The 25,410-nt window shown below is 41.7% G+C and overlaps 2 protein-coding genes across 2 annotated transcripts in view; one reads left to right on the top strand and one right to left on the bottom strand.

Moving 5' to 3' along the window:
* Positions 1 to 25,095, bottom strand: part of LOC131677160 (AN1-type zinc finger protein 6) — an 88,816-nt gene extending 63,721 nt beyond the window's left edge. Inside the window, exons 1-2 of the mRNA XM_058956833.1 lie at positions 24,905 to 25,095; positions 23,005 to 23,400 (exon numbers count right to left, since the gene is read on the bottom strand). The gene's annotated coding sequence lies outside the window, so the exon portion shown is untranslated. The remainder of the gene's footprint in view (positions 1 to 23,004; positions 23,401 to 24,904) is intronic.
* LOC131677159 (uncharacterized) lies at positions 13,981 to 15,221 on the top strand. Its single transcript, XM_058956831.1, has one exon. The coding sequence runs from the start codon at positions 14,009 to 14,011 to the stop codon at positions 15,176 to 15,178; it is 1,170 nt and encodes a 389-aa protein (XP_058812814.1). The 5' UTR covers positions 13,981 to 14,008; the 3' UTR covers positions 15,179 to 15,221.
* Positions 25,096 to 25,410: the final 315 nt, after the last annotated feature.

Here is a 25,410-nt window from a genome sequence, read left to right on the forward strand (position 1 = left end):
ATTTTTCTTCAAGCAGATGCGGATTATATGCTTTGGTGACATCTATAGGGCAGACAACCCAAACTTTTAGCACCTGGTGTCACATCATTATGTTTGTGATACATACTAAGAATATTGCGATGTAATAACCGGAAGATTAGAAAACCGACCCCCCCTACCCATTTTTTTTAAATATTGAATTATGATTGGCAAACAAACTAAAACTCTCTGCCTAACCAAAACTAAATTTAAAAAAATCTTTTTATCAAATTAAGGTTCAACTGAGAAAGCGTCAAAAATCGGCCGTAGTCGGGGTATTATTAGAGTACTGCTGATTAATTTTAATGAACATTTTTTCAATGGCGGAGAAAAAACCTGCTTTTTTGTTTTCAATACTGGCAGCTGTTTGAGGTGTTCTCCGTTGAATCTTAAACTAATCACCCCCACCTAGTTTAAGAGTAATAATGGTATGTCAATACAGTTGAGTGCTTTACTATGTTCGTGTGAGGAGTTTCCACGCTATTGCCATAATCTATTGCGCTCAAAGTGAAAGCCGTAAATTTAATGAGGTTAAGGTTGTACAGAGAATGGGCAAAAATCGAAAACGAAAAAAGCAGCTTTTTCCACACCGTGTGTTAGATCTTTATAAAAATCAATCAGCAGTCTGCTGATTGATATTTATGAAGATCTAACACACTGTGTGGAAAATAACTGCTTTGTATGCGTCTGTTATTTGATTAGTTAAAATACTACCATTCTAGACTCATTATTCCTTATTTTTACTGAAACTAATTCAATCAGAATCAGACAGAATGTTTTAATTATTTGAATACAACAGGAAATAAGCATAAATTGATAGTATCAGATGGCACCGGAAGGTGAGTGGTAAGCGTGACTGCCACTCACCCCAGTAGGTCTGGGTTCAATCTCTGGGGCGAAAAATCGGTGGTCACGCCTTCCTTCAGAAGGGAAGTAACGCCATTAGCTCGGTCCATGTGTTAATGGGTCAATAGCTAGGATGCAGATGTAGGAGTAGCCTCTCTGGCGTCGGTAGTTGACACTCAGTGCGGACAGAGGCCGACGGAAAAAAAACAAGGGAATAGACTGGCTTCTCAGCTTGCTTAGTTAGGAAGCTAAAAATCGATCCGCTCATATAGCAGGGTAAGCAATCAAATCTACCCGCACGTCGCTTTGTCTATTTTCAAAAGCCAAATTTTATTTTCGTGTGAATAGTGACGATCGTAAGCAAATAGCTGCCGCACTGTTGGCAAGCTGTACTGTTGTTAAGTTTTACACATGCTCCGTAAGACCGTCTATTCGGGAAGTGTAACAGTTGTTAATAGTGAATATGAAGCTCGATGTAGCAATGTTCACACCCTGCAATTCAACCATTTGATTCGTAATGTACAGATTATGTTCAGAAGAATTACTAAATTAGAGTCGTTCGTTTCGCGAAACAACACGCAGCATGACATCGAATATGAAAAAGATTATTGTCAGCGATCCCGTATATATGGATAATGATTAGGCCGAAGTACGACTACGCGATCTGACGCCGCGTATCTCTGATTACGCAATTAACCAGCGCAAGTCAAATTACGAAGAAGTGAGCTCTATTAGGGAAGATACTTTTTGGAACTTCTTCTCAGGTGTTCAAAACGATATTAGCTTCGATATTAGCAACAGTAGTGAAGTTGCCCGGGGGATGGATGAGGATAACGAGATACAAGGTTTAGTTAGGTGGCTTAACAACTACTACAAACCAATCCGAATCCACCACGAGCCAGCCGGCAGCGCACAGTGGTCGCAAATGCCAAAAACGTGAACTAAATTCACTAGATGCAAAACCATCGAATATATTCACAAGGTATCTTTGGACGAATTATTCGTAAGAATATTCCCCACAACCTGATAAAAAGCAAAATTAGGCTTGGCTTACTACGATCAAACTAAAAACAAAATACTTTTTATGCTGACGAGGTAGAAAGTTGGCGTCTTCGACAAAGTTTTTGAAATGCTCATAATGAAGAATTTTGAACTTGCAGAACTTAAGGTTATCGATTTATAAAGCGTTTTTCTAGGGCAACCCCTAGAAAAATTAAATAAATTTAATTTTTTAATATAACTTTGTTCACTGTGATTTTTCGTGCAAACTATGCTCCAGACAAATGTTGAGGTATTAAAACCACATAATATTGTTGAAGACTGTATGTAAAAATTTAATTATTGCTGAAGACTGCATGCAAAAATGTCGTTGAAGACCGCATGTAAAAATTTTGTGGACGATTTTGTCACGTGTGCTAGTATGTATGTAATTTCGCGTGGACACATTATTTTTATAAGCGTGTGGCCATTCGCATGTTCGCGTATTCTTCAATGATCGCGCGTGGACGTCTTGTCTAGTTTTTATTTCTATTGGTCCAACTAAAGGCATGAATTTGGGCTGCTAGGATCAAGGGCGGAGACTTCCGGACGTGGCCGATTGATGATTGCGCGAGCTTAGGTTCTTAGGTTCCAACGTTCACCTAATCAAACGGGGTGTTTGAATATTGGCGAGATCGCGGTCGTTCGTATTTGTGTCCAGGTTTGTGTTATCGCGAAGGCCACGTTTGTACGTTTGGAATGAGAGATTGTTAGTGTATATGAGAGAATAAGCAATTTGAGTTAGTGAGTGTTAGCATGGATCTAATTGAAAATATAGCAACAAAAGGCCCTAAACCCACATTGTATATTATTTGACCATGACAGTGAATAATAAAGGTCGCCAAGTTAAGTACTAAAATTGATCACAATGTAGCTTAACTAAAAAGAAATTAATCGTATCCCAAGTTTCTGTGATATAATCACTGTAATACTGCTTTGGTGGAAAAGCCCCCGGACCACATCAAGGTACAGTATCATACCGAGGGAAAAGTCACAGTGGAAAAAGTTATATTTAAAAAAAACTAAATTCAAGGGTGTTGGCATAGAAAGCGCTTTATAAGTCGGTAACTTTAAGTTCTACAAGTTCAAGTTGTTCAACAAAATTCTTCGTAATGAGCATTTCTAAAACATTGTCGAAGACACCAACTTTCTACCTCGTCAGCATAAAAAGTTAATTTTTTTAGTTTGATCGTAGTAAGCCACGCCCAATTTTAATTTTTATCAGGTTGTGGGGAATATTCTTACGAATAATTCGTCCGAAGATACCTTGTGAATATAGTCGATAAGATTCGAAAATAAATATGCGTCATAAAGTCCGGGACCATAGGACGCAGATCCGTCTTCGGATGTTATGACGTACCTGTTGTGCATCATAATGTCCTAGACGTTATGACGCACTGTCCTTTTCGGATTTCATGTCACAATGAACATGTTGAACACTGTGACGCACTTACAGAGGATATTATGACGTACGAGAGTGTGTCGTAAGAGCCGAAAGCAAGAATGCGTCATAACATCCGAAGTTATTCTTGTGTCACAACATCTGAAAGTAGTCCTACGTCATAAGGTCTGGGATCTTATTGGCGTACACTGATATTGAGATGTTATGGCGAAAAGGTATTGCGTCATAAAGTCCGGGATAATATGGCGCACTCATTGTTTTTGTTTCGGACATTTTGACGCACAGGTACTGCGTCATAACGCCCCAGGTCATACAGCCACATAAGATCCGAAAACAAACGTGCGTCATAACGTCCGGGTTATTGTGACGCACAAGGGGTGGGTCATAAGATCTGAAAAGAAGTGTGCGTCATAAAATCCAGGAGCTTACGACGCATACCCGTTTTCGGATATTATGACGCGACTTTATTTGGGACCTTATGAACTGGGACGTCACGACGCAGTTCTTATGTGCGTCATTAAGTCCGGGACATTACGACGCACATCCGTCCTCGGATGTTATGACGCAGTCGGGACGTTTTGACACACCACCCTTCGGTTTTGGGGTATTTAAAGCGAGATTAAGGATGTTGCAAGGAAAGTATTGAAGGATATTAGCTGAAGTGGAAGTGTTAGAAGAGATGCTTCCACCGAAAATATTTTGTAATTTAATAGAAACAGAAATCGCAATCAATTAACAATAAAATAAATAAAAACAGAAATCCAATCAATTAACAATAAATAAACCTGGTTAATTGAGTAATTTGGAACGTTCATAAGCAGACCTAGAAAAATACGGACGATCAGAGAATTTGCTTTTCAGAAATGAGTCCACGCCCACAGTATAATTTTGTTAATCACTGTTTGCAACTTAATGCAAGGGGTGTTTGTTTTCCACGCATTTGATGATTGTTTGAATGGGTTTTTTTCCGCGCAATATGAAATACATTGTGCGATCGTCTTAAGTTAGATTAAGATGAAACAAATGAATAAATGAATATTCGGCGGAAACTTTGTCTTCTTTCGCTAAACTGAAGGACATAGTTCAAGAGCGGTTATAATACAACTAACATTGTTGAAATGTTCATAAATATATGCACCCCACCTTGGCTACACCACTGCCATAGTTTTTGTTTTTCTCATTTCTCATTCGAGATAGGCAAGGTGAACGGTAACGGCGGGGTCGGAATTGACCGGTACAGACGTTCCTTCTTGCTTTCTTGAAGCGTTCGCTTTCGGGGATTATCCACTTGGTTAGGTACCCGGGTGAACACAGAAAGCATTTATTTCCCATTTACACTTGGCAAGCTTCATAAGGAGCGGCATAAGGAGGAGACAAAACTGGACGAGGGAAGACGCGCCGAACCCGCGCGGCCTACAGAGGGAATCGAAGAACGTGAAGGCCAAGGAAGCATCGGCGAGTCTTCTCGAAAGTGGATTGTTATGGTTTTATTTCTGTACCGATTGTGCTTTCAGCGAGAGGTGGCCAATATAGCACGCGCGAAAGCACCGTGCGGATCGGCAGTGGAACGCTTGCGGAGTGTGGTTTTGTAAATTTTCACTTCACGTTCGGCTGGTGTTGGCAAATGACAGCAATCAATTTGCGCGCAGTCTATATGGTATCCTGCGGGGGGTCTGCCAATGCAAAGCAAGTGGCTAATTAAAAAGTCAAAGTTAATTACAGCAGCTTTTTAATTGTGGTGTCTCAGATATTACGAACAAACGATTTTATGGCAGCTCTCTGGTCAAGAGAGGCTGCGAAGCAATTCGCTGTCGAATCTGTAAACGACTAGACTCGGTTCCCACCGATTTGGATAAAAACTGCCAATGTTTTCGCAATGGAAGAATGCCATAGCTCGAAATCTGTCGCTACTCATAAATTTTTTTTTTCGACTGTTGTCCTACTGGAGCCGAAGAGCTAGGTTTTCGGAAGGGCTCCCCGTCAGAATCACATACTACAATTTGCAAACGAGACAGGTAATGGCGCCACTAACACACTGCTTCAGGCCAATTGTAGCGGGCCGTGATTCTGAATGTGACATTTATTGTACGGTTCAGGTATGTGCGGGCGTAGGGACTCGCGATCGCATATATCATCGCGAAGGTCTCGAGCATTTGTACGTTAACGAGTTCGATCGTGTGTGCGTTTGTATGTCGTGTGTGCTAACGTGTATGTAACTTCGCGTGTATAAATTCGACCGTGAATCTAATACTTAGTTTTTGGTGTACGGCTCAGATGCTAGAAGAAAGTGAGATCTTTTATATCAATAGAGTTCCCGGTGATGTCGCCATGGAACGTGTTGTCTAGTGGATATGAACTTTATTTTTTGATTGGTCCTACTGAATGTATGGACCTAAGTTATTAGGACAGAGAGTAATGGTTTCCGGACGTGGCCGATTCATGAGCGCGCGAAAACGGACGTTAGTAGGTTCGCGTTTGAAACTTCTTAAGTGGTAAAACGTTCTCCTTATTACCGGGGTGTTATTAAGCTTGCGCGATCGCGAACGTAGGTGTGCGTTGTTAATCGCGAACGGCTTAAGCGTTCGCATATTAACGTGTTTGTCACGTGTGCTCGCGTTCATGTGACCTCACCTGTACAAAACTGGATTTTGTAACCGTGTGGCAATTTCTATATACGCGTGCGTTCTTGGATGGTCACGCGGACCTTCATTCTGATAGTTAGTTTTCTGTGTACAATTCACATTCTGCCAGGGAGTAATTTACCCCATATCATTAGAGTCCACGATTATGTCGCCATGTAACATGGGGTCCAGTGGATATGAGAGATTTCTTTTTTTTTAAATTGATCCAATTTAAGGCATGGATCTAGTCTGTTGATATCACGGATAGAAACATCCGGAGGTGACCGATTCATGATCGTGCAACCGCGGAAGTTTTTAGGTTCACGCTTGAGATCGCGTTTGAAAATTTATAGGAGCTGAGACATTCACTTTATCACCGGGATGTTATCATGTTTACGAGATCGCGGGTGTAGGTGCCGTGGATGGTCGCGAAGGGCTCAAGCATTTGTATATTTAGGTGTTTGTTACGTGTATGTGACTTCTCGTGTATAATTTTCTGGTTTTAGTTTTTCAATCTCATCGACCTCAGAGAATGGGCCACCTCCTTAAAGCTGTAACGAAGGCCGTGAACTAAGCTAGATCGATTATCATTGCGAAGACAACCTGACGCCGTACCGTTAGACTTGAAGTCTCCTTGGTGTCGGAAGGAGTTCCGCAATAACATCAAGATACCAGAGTCCAACCGGTTCAGCACTAAGTTGAATTTCTGGTTAAAATGTTTGAGATTTTTGCTATTCCATGATGCGCAGGAATCTCATCGTTTGAACTCAAATTTCTAAAACCAGTAGCTGTTTAAATCGAACCGTTATATTTGTCAGCCTATCAAGAGAAAGTTTTTAAATTATCTCATCAGTCAATAGTTTGTTGGAGATTAACATGTGTTATCATGAGGGGATCGTCGGAGACGTACGCTTCCCACAATAGGCACATTTTTCAGCATTCTCAATGCAAAAGTCGTCTTAATGACTTTCTTCGCACTTGCCACACTGAATCTTATTGCGACAATTGCTCATTTGCATATATTTAGTGCAATGCACGACGCGAGGTACAAATAGCCGAGCAGGCAGACGTAATTATACTATAAAATCCCTACAAAGATCACCCGATAGGAATATACAAACAGGTACACATAATTTTGTCCCGTTCTGTGCGATTGCCATCCTCAATCCTCGCCTATTAGAGCAAGGGGTGCTTGAAACAGCCACACCGTCAATCTTAACTTTGTGGGCAGGCATGTAGACCCAGTTGTCCTTCATAAAAGACATTTGCTTGCGCTAGAGAGAATATCGCAATTCTGAGCTTGCGTTAGAGAGAATATCGCAATTCTGAGCTTATTTAGGCGAACTTTCGAGTGTCACGGCTGAAAACTTCTGCGCGATTTTTTTTTTTTAAATTCCCAAAATTTTTGGGCGATAATCTTCGATCGGAAAGAAAATCAGATACATTTTCGGACCAATGTATATGATTTTTAACGAAAACTCGGGGCTTTTGATGACGAATCAGGCCTCGACATTCTTTGTACCATTAGCTGGATTCTTTTTCAGGAGAGTTAATTTATGCGCCGGCCTTGGAGGTCGACGCAAGATGACAACTTAAATAATATGAAGGAATAAACAGGAGAAAGAGAGAAATTTTTTTTTTGGCTGCACTGCTCTTTGGTGGTTAACGCAAGTCATTTAGAGTCCCTACACTTTCGTTAATTTGCGTGTGTTTTTTAAGTGTTTTGTTGGTGAAATATATGTCAATTAGTGTTTCATTATTTTCTGCAGTGATAGGAATAGGAGGCTGGTGTTATTTTGGTCGGTAAATAGTGTATTAAGTGCATGAATATCGGTTCGCATTCGGCGTACCGCAATTCAACCATTTTTGAGTTGTGCGATAGTGTGATAGTGTATCTGTAGCGATCAGCTGTGTCAATTTGCCTATATTTGCCTCTCATATGAGCGGTAACAGTGACGCAATCGGTGTATAGTGTAAGCGCTCATCTGCCGGGGTGTCTCTTGTATTCAGCCCGTACACATCTCATACTTGTGCTCTACCATCTGGCTAGGGCTTGCTCGCTACATACAACTAGCCAACTAGCCTGTGTGTTTTTGGGTTGGTTCTGGGTCAGCTCTGTGGATATAAGCAGGTAATTTGTGTATCAGGGACGGTTTCGGTGCGGCTAGGACTGTTTTCGCTGCGTACTGCTGTAATCAAACAGTTAGTAGGTGTGTGAGTAATTCTCTGTCGTTGTGCCAGACTGTCTCAACGTAGTGACTGTGATCATTTGCCCCCGGTGTTCAGCCATCATCGCAGCTGATTGTTTGTATCGCTCTGTGAGTGGCAACGATATTGTTATTTTTTTTTTCAGATGCACTTCTGATCGGTGCAGGTGGGTCAGAGGCGACGCGTGGTTCCACCGTCAACCTGTTCAATATATCACGATGGCCCTCAAAACGTCACGAAATAAGCAGCTGATCAGAAACGTCTCTAGTTCGATTCCATTACTTCTCTGATCATATGCTTATTTCGTCGTCGATTCCATCCAACATCTAACGAATAGGACCAATGAATTTGTGACAGGAAACTGTTCGCCGGATCTGAGAAAAACAAATTGGTTGTCAATACCCATCAATGAATTGTTCAACAATAGTCTTGTAGAATGCTCAATTTACCGTAGAACAAGATAACATCAGTAGACATATTTTCAGTATGTAAATGCAAAAAACAAACAATTTCTTTGAAGCAAAAGTAGACGGTTCATTATTATCGTTGAACCAACTAAATACATACGCGCTTACTAGTATGTCCCAAGGGCAGAAACATTTTGCTAGGCTACCCAAGAAAATAAGCGTACAACCGACAGCTATGAACTTATGACGCAATGTGTTTAAAAATTATAAAGCGCTCTCGTTTTGCACACAGCTCCAACGCCCATGTGGACATCGCAACAATGCACGCTGGTTCAATATTTGATTTGAACCGGTGCAAAAGAGAATAGAAAAAGCATTCACCCATGACACTCACCCTGCTTTTCCATCCATCGCTCATCAAGATGGCTCCTTCCAGAGCATGCGATGAGAGTACGTTCAAGTTTCTGGTTGAACCGGTCATGGGAAAGCAGAAAATCTCTAAATTCTACTCGCTGGAGACGCTGAGTTGGTTTATGGTTCAGATCAAATCTAGAGCTTCTATTCAAAACGACACACCTACAATGAGTGACTCTCTTTGTTTTCTTTCTCTTTCGATTTTAACGACGTAACTATATCACTTATCACTTATTTCACAGTACAGATCGAAAGACAGTGGTTTTGGCTAGGATATTATGCAAAGAGTTGAGGGATAAATGTTAAAGCGACCGAATTTTATATTAACAGAAGAAAAAGCAAACAAAGAGTCACTCATTGTAGGTATGTCGTTTTGAAAAAAATGCTCTAGAAATTGCCGAACTTCAAGGTTTGGATATTTTTACTTTCATTTAAAATAGTTATCATGCTACTGTTAACTCAAAATGGGTTTAGAGTCGGCTGATCTTGGCAACCTGTTCAATGAACAGGTTGAACGTACCGACGCGTCGCCTCTGAGGTGGGTATCGGACATCGCTTGCTCAAACTGGGCACTTCTGCACGGAAACCGAAATTGCATCGTGCCTGTTATTACTTTTCTTTGCAGCAAATATAGTGAAGTTTTTTTGTGTTTTGATGTACAATTTTAGTTTATTTGTTTAATCTAGTGTGCCTTGTGCTTTATTATTGTATTCTTTTTTGTCTTAATTGCGATGGATACTGATGATGTTATTTGCATTGAATGTAAAAAAAGGGAGACTGACTCGAACAAACTGGTAACCTGCTTGTACTGCTTTAAAAGCGCTCATTACAAATGCCGCAATATCATTGGCAATGCCGTTCGTCGCGTAAAAGAAAATATGTACTTTTGCACACCCAACTGTTCGGACATTTTTAAAAAGATTATTGAAATGAAAACTAACAAAAGTGATATTGTAGCCGCTCTCGGGTCAGAGCTGAAAATAACAGTCGCGAGTGCTGTGGCTTGTGAAATGCAAAACCTGAGGGCAGAATTTAGATCGATTACCTCTGCTATTGAAAATTCGCAAGATTTCCTATCTACGAAATTTGATTCAATTGTCTCAGACTTTCGAGATCTAAAATCTGAAAACGAGGCCCTAAAACAAGAGATAAGTTCCTTAAGAAAAAAACAATCTTGCCTTTATGAAAATGTAAACAAACTTGAGATGAACTTAGACAAAACTGTTCGGGATAACGTCTCAAACAATGCCATTTTTCTGGGAGTCCCCTTCCTCTGTAATGAAAATACCGTTGAATTAGTTATCAAAATTGCTCATTGCATTGGTGCTAACCTAGACCGTTCCTCAGTGGTGTCTGCCGAAAGGTTGTCACCAGGTAAAAAAGCAACAAATAGTTTGGTTCCCATAAAAGTGGTTTTCACAGATAGGACCGTGAAGGAGATTTTGTTCACCAAAAAAAAAGGAGTTTGGTAGACTGATCTCTACTTCGATCGACGATTCCCTGGTCATCAATGGCAAACCTACAAATGTTGCGATTCGCGATGAGTTAACCCCACTTTGCTTAGAACTATTGAACGAAATGCGCGAGCGTCAGGAGTTTCTCAACATTAAATATGTCTGGTCCGGTCGAGGAGTTGTTCTTGTTAAGAAAAATGAAAAAGCAAAACCTGAAATAATTAGAAACCGGAATGATCTAAACCGCATAACTAGCCTATACTCAAATGGTTCTTCTGACGCTGCAGACTCGCTACCTGCGAATATTTCTCCATCACCCAAAAGAAAACGAACAAACAATATCCCGAGGGAATAGTGCTTCTTGCTTTTATAACATTTTGCTCTTTTACATATAATTTACATTTCATTTCAATGGCTTATATAGAAAATTTCTTTCACGATGATATAGACAGTTATAATGCGAGTATTTCAATGAATAATAGTAAATCGCTGAATATTTTGCAATGGAATATAAGGGGTATGAATGAGCTTTGTAAATTTGATCAAATCTTGCAAACATTGGATCGTTGCAATAAATTAATTGATGTGCTTGTTATCGGGGAAACGTGGATCAAGTCGGGCAATGAAGATATCTTTAAAATTAGGGGCTATAATGGGATTTTTTCCTGTAGAGAACAATCGAACGGTGGAGTAGCTATCTACGTCAGGAAAAATATTTCTCATAGAGTAGTGCTGAACACTGTTGTTAACGGCTTTCATCATGCTCACATCGAACTCTGCATAATGCAACATTATTTCGATGTGCATTGTTTTTATCGCCCTCCATCTTACGATATTGGTCAATTCCTTACCAAGCTTGAAAGTGTTCTCGCTTCCGCTTCAAATTCGCGCCCCTGTTTCATTGTAGGAGATCTCAATATACCGGTTAACCTATCGAATAACAATGTCGTCTCACGTTATAAAACTCTCCTGGAATCGTATGGTTTCATATGTACGAACACATTTCCGACTCGCCCAGCTAGTTCAAATATTCTTGATCACGTTGTTTGTAGACTGGAGGATGCTGCTCGCTTACGAAACGACACGGTTTACACCATAGTTAGTGATCACGTTCAAATTATATCTTCATATAAACTTGCAGTGAAAAGAGAACCCGTTAATTTGACGAAATCAATAATCAATCATGAAAAACTCAATAACGACTTCCAAAATTTCATAGAAAACATCGAGTTGATTGATGATGTAGATGTATGTCTTACAAATATCATCACAACCTACAATTCTTTACTTGCGGAAAACACTAGAACGGTCTCCAAAACTTTTAAATGTAAAGGCGTTTTTTGCCCCTGGATCAATTTCGATTTGTGGACACTGATTAAAATCAAAAGTAATTATCTGAAACGAGTAAAAAATAACCCCAATGATGAAAACCTCAAAGCTCTTCTGCAACACATAACTAAAAAAGTTAATGTAATGAAAAAGCGGTGCAAAAAGGCCTACTTTGAAAACCTTCTATCCAATACAACTCATTCAAAACTTTGGAAAAATATTAATACCATTTTTGGTCGTTCAAAGTCGGATGTTCCCATCAGCCTAATTTGCAATGATATCAGAGTCACTGAGACTAAAGAAGTATGTAATGTTTTCAACGAATATTTCTCTAGTATTGGCAAAAATTTGTCTGACAGTATTCCCACGAGTCCCAACTCAAATCCTATTACAAATATACAACACGTCCAAGAAACAATCTTCTTGCGTCCTGCAACCATAAACGAAGTGATCCTTTTGATTAAAGGCCTCGAAAAAAATAACAGTTGTGGTCCTGATAAGATCCCCGCTAGTGTTCTTAAGAGTAACTGTACCACTTTTGCAAATATCCTAACCAAAGCTTTTAATTTAATAATTCAAACCGGCAGGTACCCAGACTGTTTAAAAATAGCCCGAGTAATTCCAATGTTCAAAGCTGGTGATCCTAACCAACCTTCCAACTATAGACCAATTTCAACATTGTGCGTTTTCAATAAAATTCTTGAGAAATTGCTCATCACTCGACTACTCGAGTTTTTGAACAAACACAACATAATTTACAACTACCAGTATGGGTTCAGACAGGGCTGCAGCACTTTAATTGCAATGACCGATCTAATTGACTCCATCATTAGTCAAATTGATAGCAAAAGAATTGTTGGTGCCCTTTTTCTGGACCTAAAAAAAGCATTCGATACTCTGGATCACTCAATCCTGCTTAAGAAGTTAGAATGCTATGGTATCAGGGGATTAGCAAATCATATTATTCGTAGCTATCTGTCGCATAGGAACCAATTCGTATCTATTGGAGACTCGTGTAGCTCTTATAGACCAATAGAAATAGGAGTGCCCCAAGGCAGTAATATTGGGCCACTGTTATTTTTATTGTATATCAAAGACCTAGGTAGACTCGGGTTAAAAGGGACTCCTCGTCTATTCGCGGATGACACCGCGTTGTTCTACCCGAACAACAACTGCCTGGATATTGTACGCGACATTGAATCGGATTTAAAAACACTAACGACGTATTTCAACGAAAACCTTCTTTCCTTGAACCTATCAAAAACTAAATATATGCTGTTTCGTTCATCTAGAAGAGCTATAGGCGTGCATCCAGACCCAAGAATGGGACAGTCTGTAATTCAGGAAACTAACTGCTTCAAATATTTAGGACTTCACTTAGACCCCACACTCCAGTTCGAAAGCAAAACTCGGGTCGAAAAGACGTATCTCTCATCGCTCCGTGTACGCTAATAGAATATAATAGTTGGTACTCAGTTAAGTGCTCCAGTATTTGTCGTGGGTGTTACGCCCCCGAAGTGGTACTCCGCCATCCGGACGAATTACCAGTTCTTGAGCTATCCTATAACACGCGTGTACACTTACCACTGATTGGGGAGGGTCGTGGACCCGCCCCGCGACCACCGCGGGGAAAACAGAAAAATAAAATTGTCACTGCTTATTCGGTTACATACCAGGAGAACAGACTTGTAAAGTGGACTTCAGTGCGTTACCATAGTGTTCAAAAGTGGACCACCGTGCGTTTCCATTCATTTGACAAATCACGTGATCAGTCGATTTTAAAAAACTCGGACTGTGGGTAACCGAGCGTTCCCTCCGAGAACTAGTTAACAACCGCGCGTTGACGTGACGTGAAGAGACTTGGGAATAAGCAGCGAAACTGCTAAAAAGAATCTGTCTGGGGTAGGCAACAGGTGACTGTTGCCCACATTTCTACGGATCTGAAGTCGAATCCTTTCTGAAAGCGAGTAAAGGGGACAAACCGGTAGAGAAGGAAGGCCGCACAGTGCGATGGCCTCCTTCAGCGGGGGCCCGCCCGCGCCATTGGGTAGGCGTCTACCAGAATATATGGACCAGCAAAACGAATTTGGTGCGCTAACAATCCTGATGATGGAAGGAACAGGCGATGCTGTTCTACCTAAGAATCCTTTTGTCGTCGGTAAAAGTGTGGAGGATGCCGCAGGACCCATCGAGAGTGCTTCGTCCGAGGCGAAAGGTACTCGTTACACGCTACGGGTAAGGAAGCCCGAGCAAGTGACCAAACTGCTAAATATGACGAAACTAATCGACAATACTCCCGTGTCTGTAATTCCGCACCCAATTTTGAATTCTACCAGATGTGTAGTCTCTTCCGCTGACCTGATTGAAGTCGAAGACAAACAGATCCTAGACCATCTGTCTAGCCAGGGCGTGACGGCCATTCGCCGAATCAAACGGAAAATAGATGGCACAGAAGTTAACACACCAACAATCATATTGACGTTTGGAAAGACAACCTACCCGCAATCCGTGAAGGTTGGTATATTAAGCGTAAGAACCCGACCGTATTACCCGAATCCCATGTTGTGTTACGGATGTTTCCAATACGGTCATACAAAAGCAAGATGCCCAGGCCCAGCACGGTGCGGTAAATGTTCGAGTGACAATCACGCCGAGCCATGTGAAAATGCAGAATATTGCAATAATTGCAAAGGAGACCATCGACCAAGCGACAGGCAATGTCCTATGTATAAGGAGGAGACGGAGGTGATAAAAGTGAAGATCGACCATAATCTACCTTTCCTGGAAGCGAGAAAACCAGTTTCTGCGGGCAGCAAGAGCTACGCATCAACGGCAGCCCAACCAGCTCAGCCGTCCTGCGAGCAAAACAAGATCGATGCTATCTTCAAGATGATGACTAAGAAGGACGAACAAATGGATAAACTTATTCAGGCGATCAATGAAAAGGACAAAGAGCTACAGAAGATGAAAGACTATATCGCCAAACTGGAACACCACATTCGATCTAAGCAATCAAATCTCAGCCAACAACAAGCAACAAATACTACTATCGCACAGGCCAGTCAACCAACAGGAAGCTCAAAACCAAACATCACGATGACATCAGCCGCGAAAAAAGCACATAGTGCCGCGGTAGGAAACCATACCAGACGATCTTCTCCGGCGAACTCCACAATGAACACTGACACACTACAAAATAATCCAAAACGATCACGAAATCTTAAAACCACAACTGAAAATAATGCTATCTGCCCGGCCATCTATACAGTAATGCAAGCTGGCGAAAGTCCGCCACCAAAAAGGCAAATCATTAAGATTGATCCTATCAATAGCCAACTAAATTCTGATGAGAATGTAACCATTGAGGACTCGGACGACGATCGAGAATCGTACAACATTTCAGTGGACCAAACTATGCACCTCGAGGAAGACAGTATGTAACGAAACTCCTTCCTCAGCAACACAAAACTGATTCAACTTACAATCACCCGTAACATTCAACCAAATCAACAATAACACCAATCGGTTTGAAGGCGGGGAAAGTGCAGTACCCCCTTCACTCCCTTTAATGGGAGCGCAACTGGCGAGCGAATCCATCCGGGACGCCATACCCCAACCCGTTGATGGAGGACCTCCCAGTGCGGCCGATACGAACCCCATGCTGACCACGACAACCAATGCTAAGGAAAACGAAAATATGAGTCAAATAGAACAACATTGCGCTCCAGACAACGCTAGCAGACAAAATGGAGACACCGCGTCTTACAGTTGTGATCGTCGCACAAACGAAACAACCTCCGTTGCAGGCTGCAGCTACAACTTTAGCGAGATGCCCGCGCTTTCGACGAACGGCAGTAAGTATGAAGAACATTACCAACCTTACTTTAGCACCGATAGCAGCACCACACCACACGCCACTTCTTCCGGCATCTTTTGGGAGAACCCACAAGCGGCACTCCTATACTTCAATTCGAATTACGACAATGGTGACGATGACTACAACCCAGCGCATCGAAATAACCGTAAAACGTTTCATTCCAACTCATCCAGACACGTCGAAAGGCCCCCCGTAGGTTCCGATGCTGCTGCCAACAAAAAGCGATCGCGCTCATCACCAATAGACAACCCTTCAAACAGAAGATTCCCAGAAACTCGAGCGGCGCCCGCATCCCGAAATAGGACCACCAGTCAAAGCAGTTGCTTCCTCCCTGCAAGCACTAATAACCCCAACCCGCTGCGAAGAATCGTCCTGCAGTGGAACATCAACGGGTTATCGAATAATATAAACGACCTGGAAATACTCACACGAAACAACCCCCCAACTACATTGGCGATCCAGGAGACACATTTAGCACCAGGTCGATGTCCAGACAACTGGCTCAGCGGGCAATACAAATGGATTCTCAAATCCGGTCGAAACATATACCAATCAATCGGCTTGGGAATCCACATTGATACTCCGTATACGATCATTGAGCTAGATACCCCTCTACTTGCTATAGGGGCTATTATCGAAGGCACCTTTCGATTAACGGTAATATCAATCTACGTACCGAGCCATGGAGTTGATGGTTTTGAAACCAAACTATCAAACTTAATCGACCAACTACATCGCCCCTTCATTCTGGCAGGAGACTTCAATGCACATCACACGGCGTGGGGATCCAATCGTGATGACGCCAGAGGTAAATCAATAATGCACGTTGCGGAGGAGAAAGGACTGATAGTAATGAACGACGGTAGCAGAACCTTTTGCCGAGGAGCCACTGCCACGGCTATTGATGTCACGCTCTGCACTAGCGATTTAATCAATGCCTTGAACTGGAGTAGTTATCCTGACCCAATGGGTAGCGACCACCACCCCATCGAGATAACCACCAACGACACCCCACCCACCACAACGAGAAGGAGAAGATGGCAGTACCAGGAGGCGAACTGGGAGGCATTCGAAGATTCCTGCTTGGAGCGAATCACACGAGATGTAGAATACTCCGTAGAGGAGTTGGTAGAAAGAATAGTTAGTGCGGCAGAAGAAAGCATCCCGAGGTCAAGCACTAAAGCGGGCAGACGCGCAGTTCACTGGTGGAACCCCGAAACGCGAACAGCTATCAAGGAACGTCGAAAAGCACTGAGGAAGCTCAGAAAGACACCACCAAATCATCCGAAAATAGCAGAACTCTTGGGCGCTTTCCAAGCAGCCCGAAATAACTGTCGCAAAGTGATTTGGGAAGCTAAAAACCGAAGTTGGGAACAGTTCATAGATGGTATCGACAGTAAAACCCCTGTACAGGAACTATGGCGTCGGGTAAACGCACTTAGCGGTAAGCGTAGAACCGTCGGGTATTCAGTTGCGATCGATAACTCCGTGACTGACGACCCCGTTAGAATATCGGATGAGATCGGTCGCTACTTTGAAAGCTTATCAGCGACTAGAAACTACAGTAAAAGTTTCCAGGTAATCAAGGCCAGGAGTGAAGCGAGTCCGGCCGTATTCGAAGACGACGGAGATTTGAAGGTCTATAATAAACCATTTACGATGGAGGAACTATTGCTAGCTTTGGACACTGGACGAGGTACCTCATCCGGTCCAGATGAAATCGGATATCCTATGTTGAAACATCTCCCTCTGCGAGTTAAAACCGCCCTCCTGAACTCATACAACAAGATCTGGTCCTCGGGCTCCTTCCCAGCAACATGGGGAAAAAGCATCGTTGTGCCAATACCAAAACCAGGACCGAAAGTCAGGAAAGCAAGCGACTACCGTCCAATCAGCCTAACCAGCTGTGCCGGAAAAGTATTCGAGCGAATGGTAAACCGCCGCCTTGTCGGAGTTCTAGAAGACAAAAATCTAATAGACTATCGACAATTCGCATTTCGGAAAGGAAAGGGAGCTGGTACTTATTTGGCATCACTCGGAGAAACACTCGACGCCGCCAGGCGATCAAGAGAACACGTGGATATCGCGGCTTTAGATCTATCCAAAGCATACAACCGGGTATGGCGAGAAGGCGTACTGAAGCAGCTGCATGAATGGGGTTTTACAGGGAATCTCATCAAATTCATACAAGGATACCTCACCAACCGAAGCTTCCAAGTGGCAATCGGTGGGATCCTATCCGGGGTCTACCAAGAAGAAAATGGTGTCCCGCAAGGGTCCGTCTTAGCAGTAACTCTTTTTTTGATAGCGATGAATTCTGTGTTCACATGCCTTCCCAAAGGAATATATATATTCGTATATGCAGATGACATAGTCCTTTTAGTTACAGGAGCGACGCCAGCCCGAGTACGAATACGAATGCAAAGTGCAGTTCGACACGTCGCTAAATGGGCTGAATCAGTCGGGTTCAGCATGGCTACTGAAAAATGTTGCGTTTCCCACATATGCAACGAAAGCCATCATCCGTGGATCCGCCCAGTTATTGTAAATGATATAGAGATTCCATACAGAAAGGAACCAAAGATCCTGGGAATAACACTAGACCGGAGGATGTCCTTCGTTCCACACTTCCGACGGATTAAAGAAGAGACGCAGGGTAGACGCCGGCTCGTCCGAGCTATCAGTAGCCGTCACCAAACCAGCAACCGCCGAACAATCCTAAAAGTTGGAAACAGTATCGTTACTACTAAGCTTTTGTACGGAATCGAGTTAACCTGTCGTGCAAGCCCATCTTTAGTGCAGATCCTAGCTCCTGTCTACAACGATATTACGCGGAATGCCGCCGGTTTACTTCCTAGCTCTCCGATTCTATCCGCTTGTGCTGAATCTGGGATTCTACCATTCGATGCCGTGGTTGCAAGGGCTGCCAGTAAACGACTGACAAGCTTCCTTGAAAGCACCATAAACAATTCAAACTCGACCCAAGATCTGGCCAACAATATTTTTCAAAAAAACACCGAAAGACAGCTTCCTGTCGCGGAATCTTTGCACCGCGTAATAGACAGGATGTGGAATGAGAAAATACCAAAAGTCGACTGGGAAATCAAAAAAGCATGCAGGGCAGGTGATAACCCAAAAAGAGTGCAGGCAATTTTTAGAGAACACATAGACAGTTCGTACAAGGATTATATACATATATATACAGATGGATCTCGAGCGACTAGTGGAGTGGGTGTAGGAGTAACTACCCCATCGGAGAGTCGATTCCGCCAACTTCCGAACCAGTGCTCCATATTTTCTGCCGAAGCAGCTGCTCTAAACTTGGGGGCTAGTATGGCTCCCCCAGACAACCAAACAGTTATCTTCACTGATTCAGCCAGTGCCCTCGCCGCTCTTGAAAGTGGAAAAAAGAAGCACCCTTGGATACAGTCTCTGGAATTGTATCGCAACATCACATTCTGCTGGATTCCGGCACACAGTGGAATCCCCGGAAATGAGGAGGCCGACCGTCTCGCTAGTCTGGGGAGAAATGGACCTAGATGGGTTAAAGACATTCCCGGACCAGACGTCCGTAACTTTATCGACAGAACTATCTGGGATACTTGGCAAACTAAATGGCTGGGATGCCGTCAGCTATTTACACGGAAAATAAAAGGCTCAACTGAAAAATGGAACGACCGGAAAAACCGAAGAGAACAACAGGTATTGAGCAGGCTACGCGTTGGTCATTCTCGTATCACACACCGACATTACACCGAAACAGCCGATCCCCCAGAATGTGAGTCGTGCCTGGTCCGCCTGACGATAGACCACATCCTAATCACCTGCCCCATCTACGACGAACTTCGAAGAACATACGGCCTTCCCGGGTCCATACGAGAGATGTTGAGTAACGACGAAGTCCGAGAAACAACCTTAATCTGTTTCTTGAAGGAAGCACACCTATTCGACAGTATATAAATTAAAAGAATGTCAATGCCAATGAGTGATTTAAAATTAGGTCAAATGTATTATATTTTATATTTTATTTAACGGAGGAGAATGACCCTTAGGGTTAAATCCTCTATAATAAACAACATCACATCATCACCCCACACTCTCCTGGATTGAGCATATAACATCTATAGAGAGAAAAGTTGCATCGTTATGTGGGGCTATGCGTAAAGTATGCTCTTTTGTTCCCCAGCATGTACTTCTAAAATTTTATTATGCGCACATCCACTCATTGCTGAACTACCTTGTATCTGTGTGGGGCCGTGCCAGTATTTCGAATCTGAAAAAGCTACAAACGCTTCAAAACAGATGTCTTAAAATTATTTATAAAAAACCATTTATGTACCCTACTATTTTGTTATACAATAATAATGCCCATAACATTTTACCTTTGCTTGGGTTGACTAACTACCAAACAATAATGTACATCCACAATGCTTTGCATAATACTATTGCTCATAATAATCTAGAATTTACGACAGGAATTCGAGCTCACAGCACCAGACAAGCCAATCATTTATTATACTCCAGAGTATCCACGAACCTTGGTCAAAGACGCATTTCTTTCATCGGACCTAAGTTATTCAACCAGCTTCCTACGGATTTAAAGCAAATAACATGTCGCACTCGTTTCCAAGCAAAATTGAAACTAATTTTAAAAAATAAAATAGGAGAATTTTTAATATAAACTTCGTTCACCACCAATCGAGCTTATTCCTTTAGCTATAATTGGTTAACATTTTTTAAATAAAAACAATTGATAAATGCATTTTTTATAGCAATAAGTAATAAATAAATTTAAATTATTATGAGCTTCCTGCAAAGCTACGATGGGACCCTTAAAAGGATTCTTTTCCGCTGGGTACTCGCCGTAGCTTCTTGTCAAATTTTGTGTTTTGTCGGTCTCGTATTGTTTTTTTTTGTTCTCAGCGTTTCCGCGATTCGTAACTTTGTTTTGTTGTGCTGACCTTCTTTTTGTACGCTGAGAACTGATGTGTCCACTACCAGGGGGCTCCGTTTGTGAGCTTTTTGGTGTGGGGGTAAGAGGCGGGCTATTAAAAAAAAAAAAAAAAAAAAAAAAAATTATGGGAGATTTAAGAGCTTGAAAGACGAGCCAGGGGATAGTAAAGCAAAAATGTGGACGCCTATTTTTACTCAATTGTTGCGCAGGTCCATAGCGTAGTATTGACCTGGTCGAGCCTCGCAAAAAACGTCAGCCTTAGGAGGGCGCTCAAATCCTGATCTGTCAGTTCGAAAGACGAACTGAAAAAAATCAAAGCAAACATTAAGAGGCGCAAAACGATACTCTGCCAAGGACGCAAGAAAATCACGTTACGACGCTTACGATAGTTTCTCCATTGTCACGGTAGTACACTTGCTTGACATCGAAGGCAATCAGGTCCAACTTTTCACGAATGGTCTTCCTCGTTGTTAGCACTAGCTGAACAGTTTTTTATTTAAGCAGGTTTTGTTACTTTCTCAAAACGGTGTTTTTTTAACATCTTGGTACTTAACGAAGCAAAGCTGTTGATGCCAATTTTTACGCATTCCATTGTGTGTAGGCCGAGTAATTAATGAATAAGTGGGGCACCCTCCTTAGTATGGTGAAAATAGACACATCACCCTATATATCATCGTAGAACTGGTTAACAAAGACCAGGTCTTCAGCCTGACTTGTTCCACCACGTTGCTAATACTGGTATTGTCTAAGGCTAAGTTTACAGGAGCTCGCTCTGATAAAATTTCATTCAAGCTTGTAAATGTAGCAATAGAAGCAACAATTGCAAAACCAAGGAAGATAAACCAATCAACAAATGAAGGACAAGACCGATGACCGTTGATTCAACGACGTAAAAGATCGATTGAACATCCAAGTTTAATATAAAAAGTACTCAAAGAAATCGAAACTCGCAATTTCTCGTGCCACACAAAAATTAACGTTGAAATTTGCGACCGAGTGCACTTAGGCTCCACCTAGCCGGAAATCCCTCTTGGCTATCCTAATCCCGAATGCTTGCAACCACCACCTCATATTCACCTATGTACGGTGAACCCCCTTTGCTCCCGGAGGTGGGTTTTTATTGCATGTTCCTTCCACTACAAAACCGTACTGCGTCTGAAGCGCAAATTTTCTCTGCATTATCTTCTTCGAGTGAACGATTTTAATGGCCGCACCCAAAGACGGTGCCAGAAGGAAGCATACACGAGAAGTGATAATCTCGTTGATATGATTTATAATAAAAATTAAAGGCGAAACGATAAAATTAATTTCCATTTCTTCACGTTCTCATATGTCTGCCATGAATGCCTGCTTCGAAAGGCGCGGTGACGAACTCGTTATGATTGCTCACATGTTTCTGGCTGCGATTGGCATTTAAAACGAACTTTTGACGTACAGATTAAGCTGGATCGGCAATACTGGTGACAAAAGGGCACGTTTGTTGTTTGCTGCATCAACACGTGAGAGGGTTGATAATTTCTTACTTTTATGCTCAATCCACGTGTCTAGTTTCGATTGTCTTCGTTAAATGAGAGTCCTTACTGTACGAATAGTTTGTGTTGCGCTTGGAGAAGATATATTTCAGGACGAAGGCACACGAATAACATGGGGAACGATGAGACGAAGTCGAGACGCAAATTCCATAAGGTTACGGTTACGGAAGGCTACGCAAATGTAGTTTTAAACAATTCTTGAGCGTTTTTTCAAAACGTCATATCTGCAATGAGTTACTCTCTGTTTACTTTCTCTTTCGATTTTTACGGCATCACTATAACACTTTTCACTTATTTTACAGTACAGATCGAAAGACGGTGGTTTTAGCTAGCATATTATGCAAAGAGTTGAGGGGTAAATGTTAAAGTGACCGAATTATTAACAGAAGAGAAAGTAAACAAAGAGAGTAACTCATTACAGATATGACGTTTTGAAAAAACGCTCAAGAATTTTCTCTTTAGCACAGAAAAAAATTATTTTTGCATATTGCATTAGTGTGCTAAGCCAAACCAAGTTTCGATTTCATTCATTCTGATCAGCTTAACCAGAACTCCTTTTCTTGCGGGATATCAAACGGTTCGCTCAGAAACAGTGTTTTCATGTTTGGTGCAAGCTTAGTTCTGTCACTAAGTTACTGTCGGATTCTGATGAGACGAACTCGAAACGCAAATTCCATAATTAATTTATGGGAAACGTACCAATCGAACCAGTATACTCCGATTCCAGAACGGCGAACGTCTGTTTACTTTAGATTACGAACACTCAATCACGATTACTTTTTTCGCGGTTTCGTAAATCCACCTTATCACCCGTGATTCATATTTCTGTTAATCTCGATAAGTACGTTCAGGGAGAAGCAAAAACAGTTACACATGCTACATTGCATTAGCTGGGAAGACTTACCGTAGAAGTTAAACAACTGCCCACATTAGGTTGAAATGACAATGTTTCTACTGGTACACTGTTTCACAATTCACATATTCTTTTCTTCGACCAGTTCGACCGTCTGGATTTGCTGATTTTTTGCATGCACTAAATATTATCAAAATCACTCAAAAAAGTCACTAAACGACGATTTTGCGTAAAAAACTTTTATTTTTCAAAGTCAAAAACAACAGACACACTTTTGAAGGCGATTCGAAATGTCAAACTTGACTGTTCAACAGGCTGTCAATATGATCACCAATGCGGGGAGTTATTATAAACTGATCCTAGTTTCAATGTCGGGGAGCAAAAAGTTTCTATTCTCAACTGCTGAACACGCCAGATCCAGATCGTCCGTTTGGAGTATGAAGGGAGCTGCAATGGAAAGAAAATGGAAAAATGTAATGCCTCATTATTTTTTATCAATTTACTTGCAATAAAAACTTCTTATAATTACGTGTGTCATTTGACAAGTTAGTCTTAGTCGTCCGAGTCGGTAGTAGATGAATATAACCTGCTGATATCTGAACACTAGTATATATAATAAAATAATAGAAATACTGTATATTTACTAGACATATTATTCCGAATTGAAAAAAAAAACACAATTTGGATAAAACTAATCCGGTTTTGGAGCTACTGGTACTCTCATTTGCATATAGTATCTTTTCAATAAGTTTGCTGGATATAATATTTAACCCTTACATGCATACTCAACATACTGAATTCCGTGACATCAAACCTTAACAAGAGGTATATATCGTATCCATCCAGAAAAGAGTACCAAGGAAAAATGAGTTATGCATTTAAGGGTTAAAGAGTTGACTTTTGAAGTTGGCAATTGTTCCAAATTGACAAAAGAAATATTTAAGTTAAATATTTGTTTTAACTGTTCTGTAGCAGTTAAGCTGTTAGTTTGCAACTGTTCTGCAAGTTAATTATCAGACAGTAACTCGTCAATATCGGTGAGATGGATAAATTGTCGATTTGCACTTATAAGTTGTGTCATTTCTTTGTCTAAAACGGATCTGCGAAAAGTCTTGTATGGTGTTGTTGTATGGGTGACGTTTTTGTAAGCACAAGTTCCATTTTCACCTAGATCAACTGTTCCACCTCGCGTATCTTTACGTTAGATATGTAAAATTTACATACACAAGATCAGGAGTTAACTCCAATTTGGTTCCCTAGGAAGATACTTTAAATTTAGTTTACCACATCAAGGGAATTTCAAACAAGAAATCCAACATATTAATAATCATTACTCTTGAACACTACAGATAAGCAACCGAACTATTCACCTGTCGCAATGTTATCCTTTTAGCAAGCGGTTGTCATACCCCCACCTTCCCTAATTTTCTTCATTAGATAAGCCCACTCGGATTAAACAGGGAACAGCAGTAATCCCCTACACACATTCAGACCAACTTTTTTTTATTGTTGCTATCTCTGCACATTACACTGTACCCACACAGTCCATCGATGCTGGTTTATGTGTGTTCTGCTTCTTCGTCTCCTTGCATTTTCATTTTCATTACCATTTCGACTCGATTGCATAAATGGGAGAAAAAGAGCATCCCCAACAAAGGTGTCGTCATATTTGCACCTGATTGCGTCCGCAGCGTATCACCAGGAACAAAAAATTTCACCCATTTCCACCCGCGAATACCGTTTTTCACCGAATTCTAACCCATTTCGAACGGGTCTGGCCCGAGCAGCAGCAGCACCCTATAAAATCGTAAAAACGTTCGCCGCCATGTTTGAAATTTTGCCCGTGGACCGTGGAGAAAATGGAAGCCCACTTTTTTCGTCGTCCCTGGCGGAGCACTAACTGGTCAGTCTCGGGTCACCGGGCTTCCCCCGGATCGATTCCGTTACTTACCTGTTCCGATACTGCGAACCAAACTGCAGCTTTTCACTACGGATTAATAACTTTTTTTCCGTCGATTAATGTACGATCCGAAAACGCAAAACTACTGATGACACGGCAAACACCCGTACAGAAACCACTTTCCGTCCCACATCGAAGGAAAACCGAGAGCTATTTGACTTTTCTCTTTTGTGTTGGATCTGCGTCTGACTTTTGCGTGATATGCGAGTTGGTATGCTCTTTCTCACCACGGAGGCTCACAGAAATTCGATGTCTCTTTCATACGCCCACGATGATTCGTTCGGTGTATTTCACTCGCACGTACGAAGGAAAGACTTTTTTGGTGAGCCGAGCCAACGAAAGAGCGACCATAAGAAAATGGTGATGACATAAACGTTGGAGTAGTCAGGGTTGCACATGGTATTAACACAACCCTGAGAATTGTAAAAATAAAATTACGCACAGGGTGGTCAAATTGATTATTCAGATTGATATATTGAGGCTGTGAACCATTTTTG

The sequence above is a fragment of the Topomyia yanbarensis genome, chromosome 1 (assembly GCF_030247195.1).
Source record: "Topomyia yanbarensis strain Yona2022 chromosome 1, ASM3024719v1, whole genome shotgun sequence".
Lineage (NCBI taxonomy): Eukaryota > Metazoa > Arthropoda > Insecta > Diptera > Culicidae > Topomyia > Topomyia yanbarensis.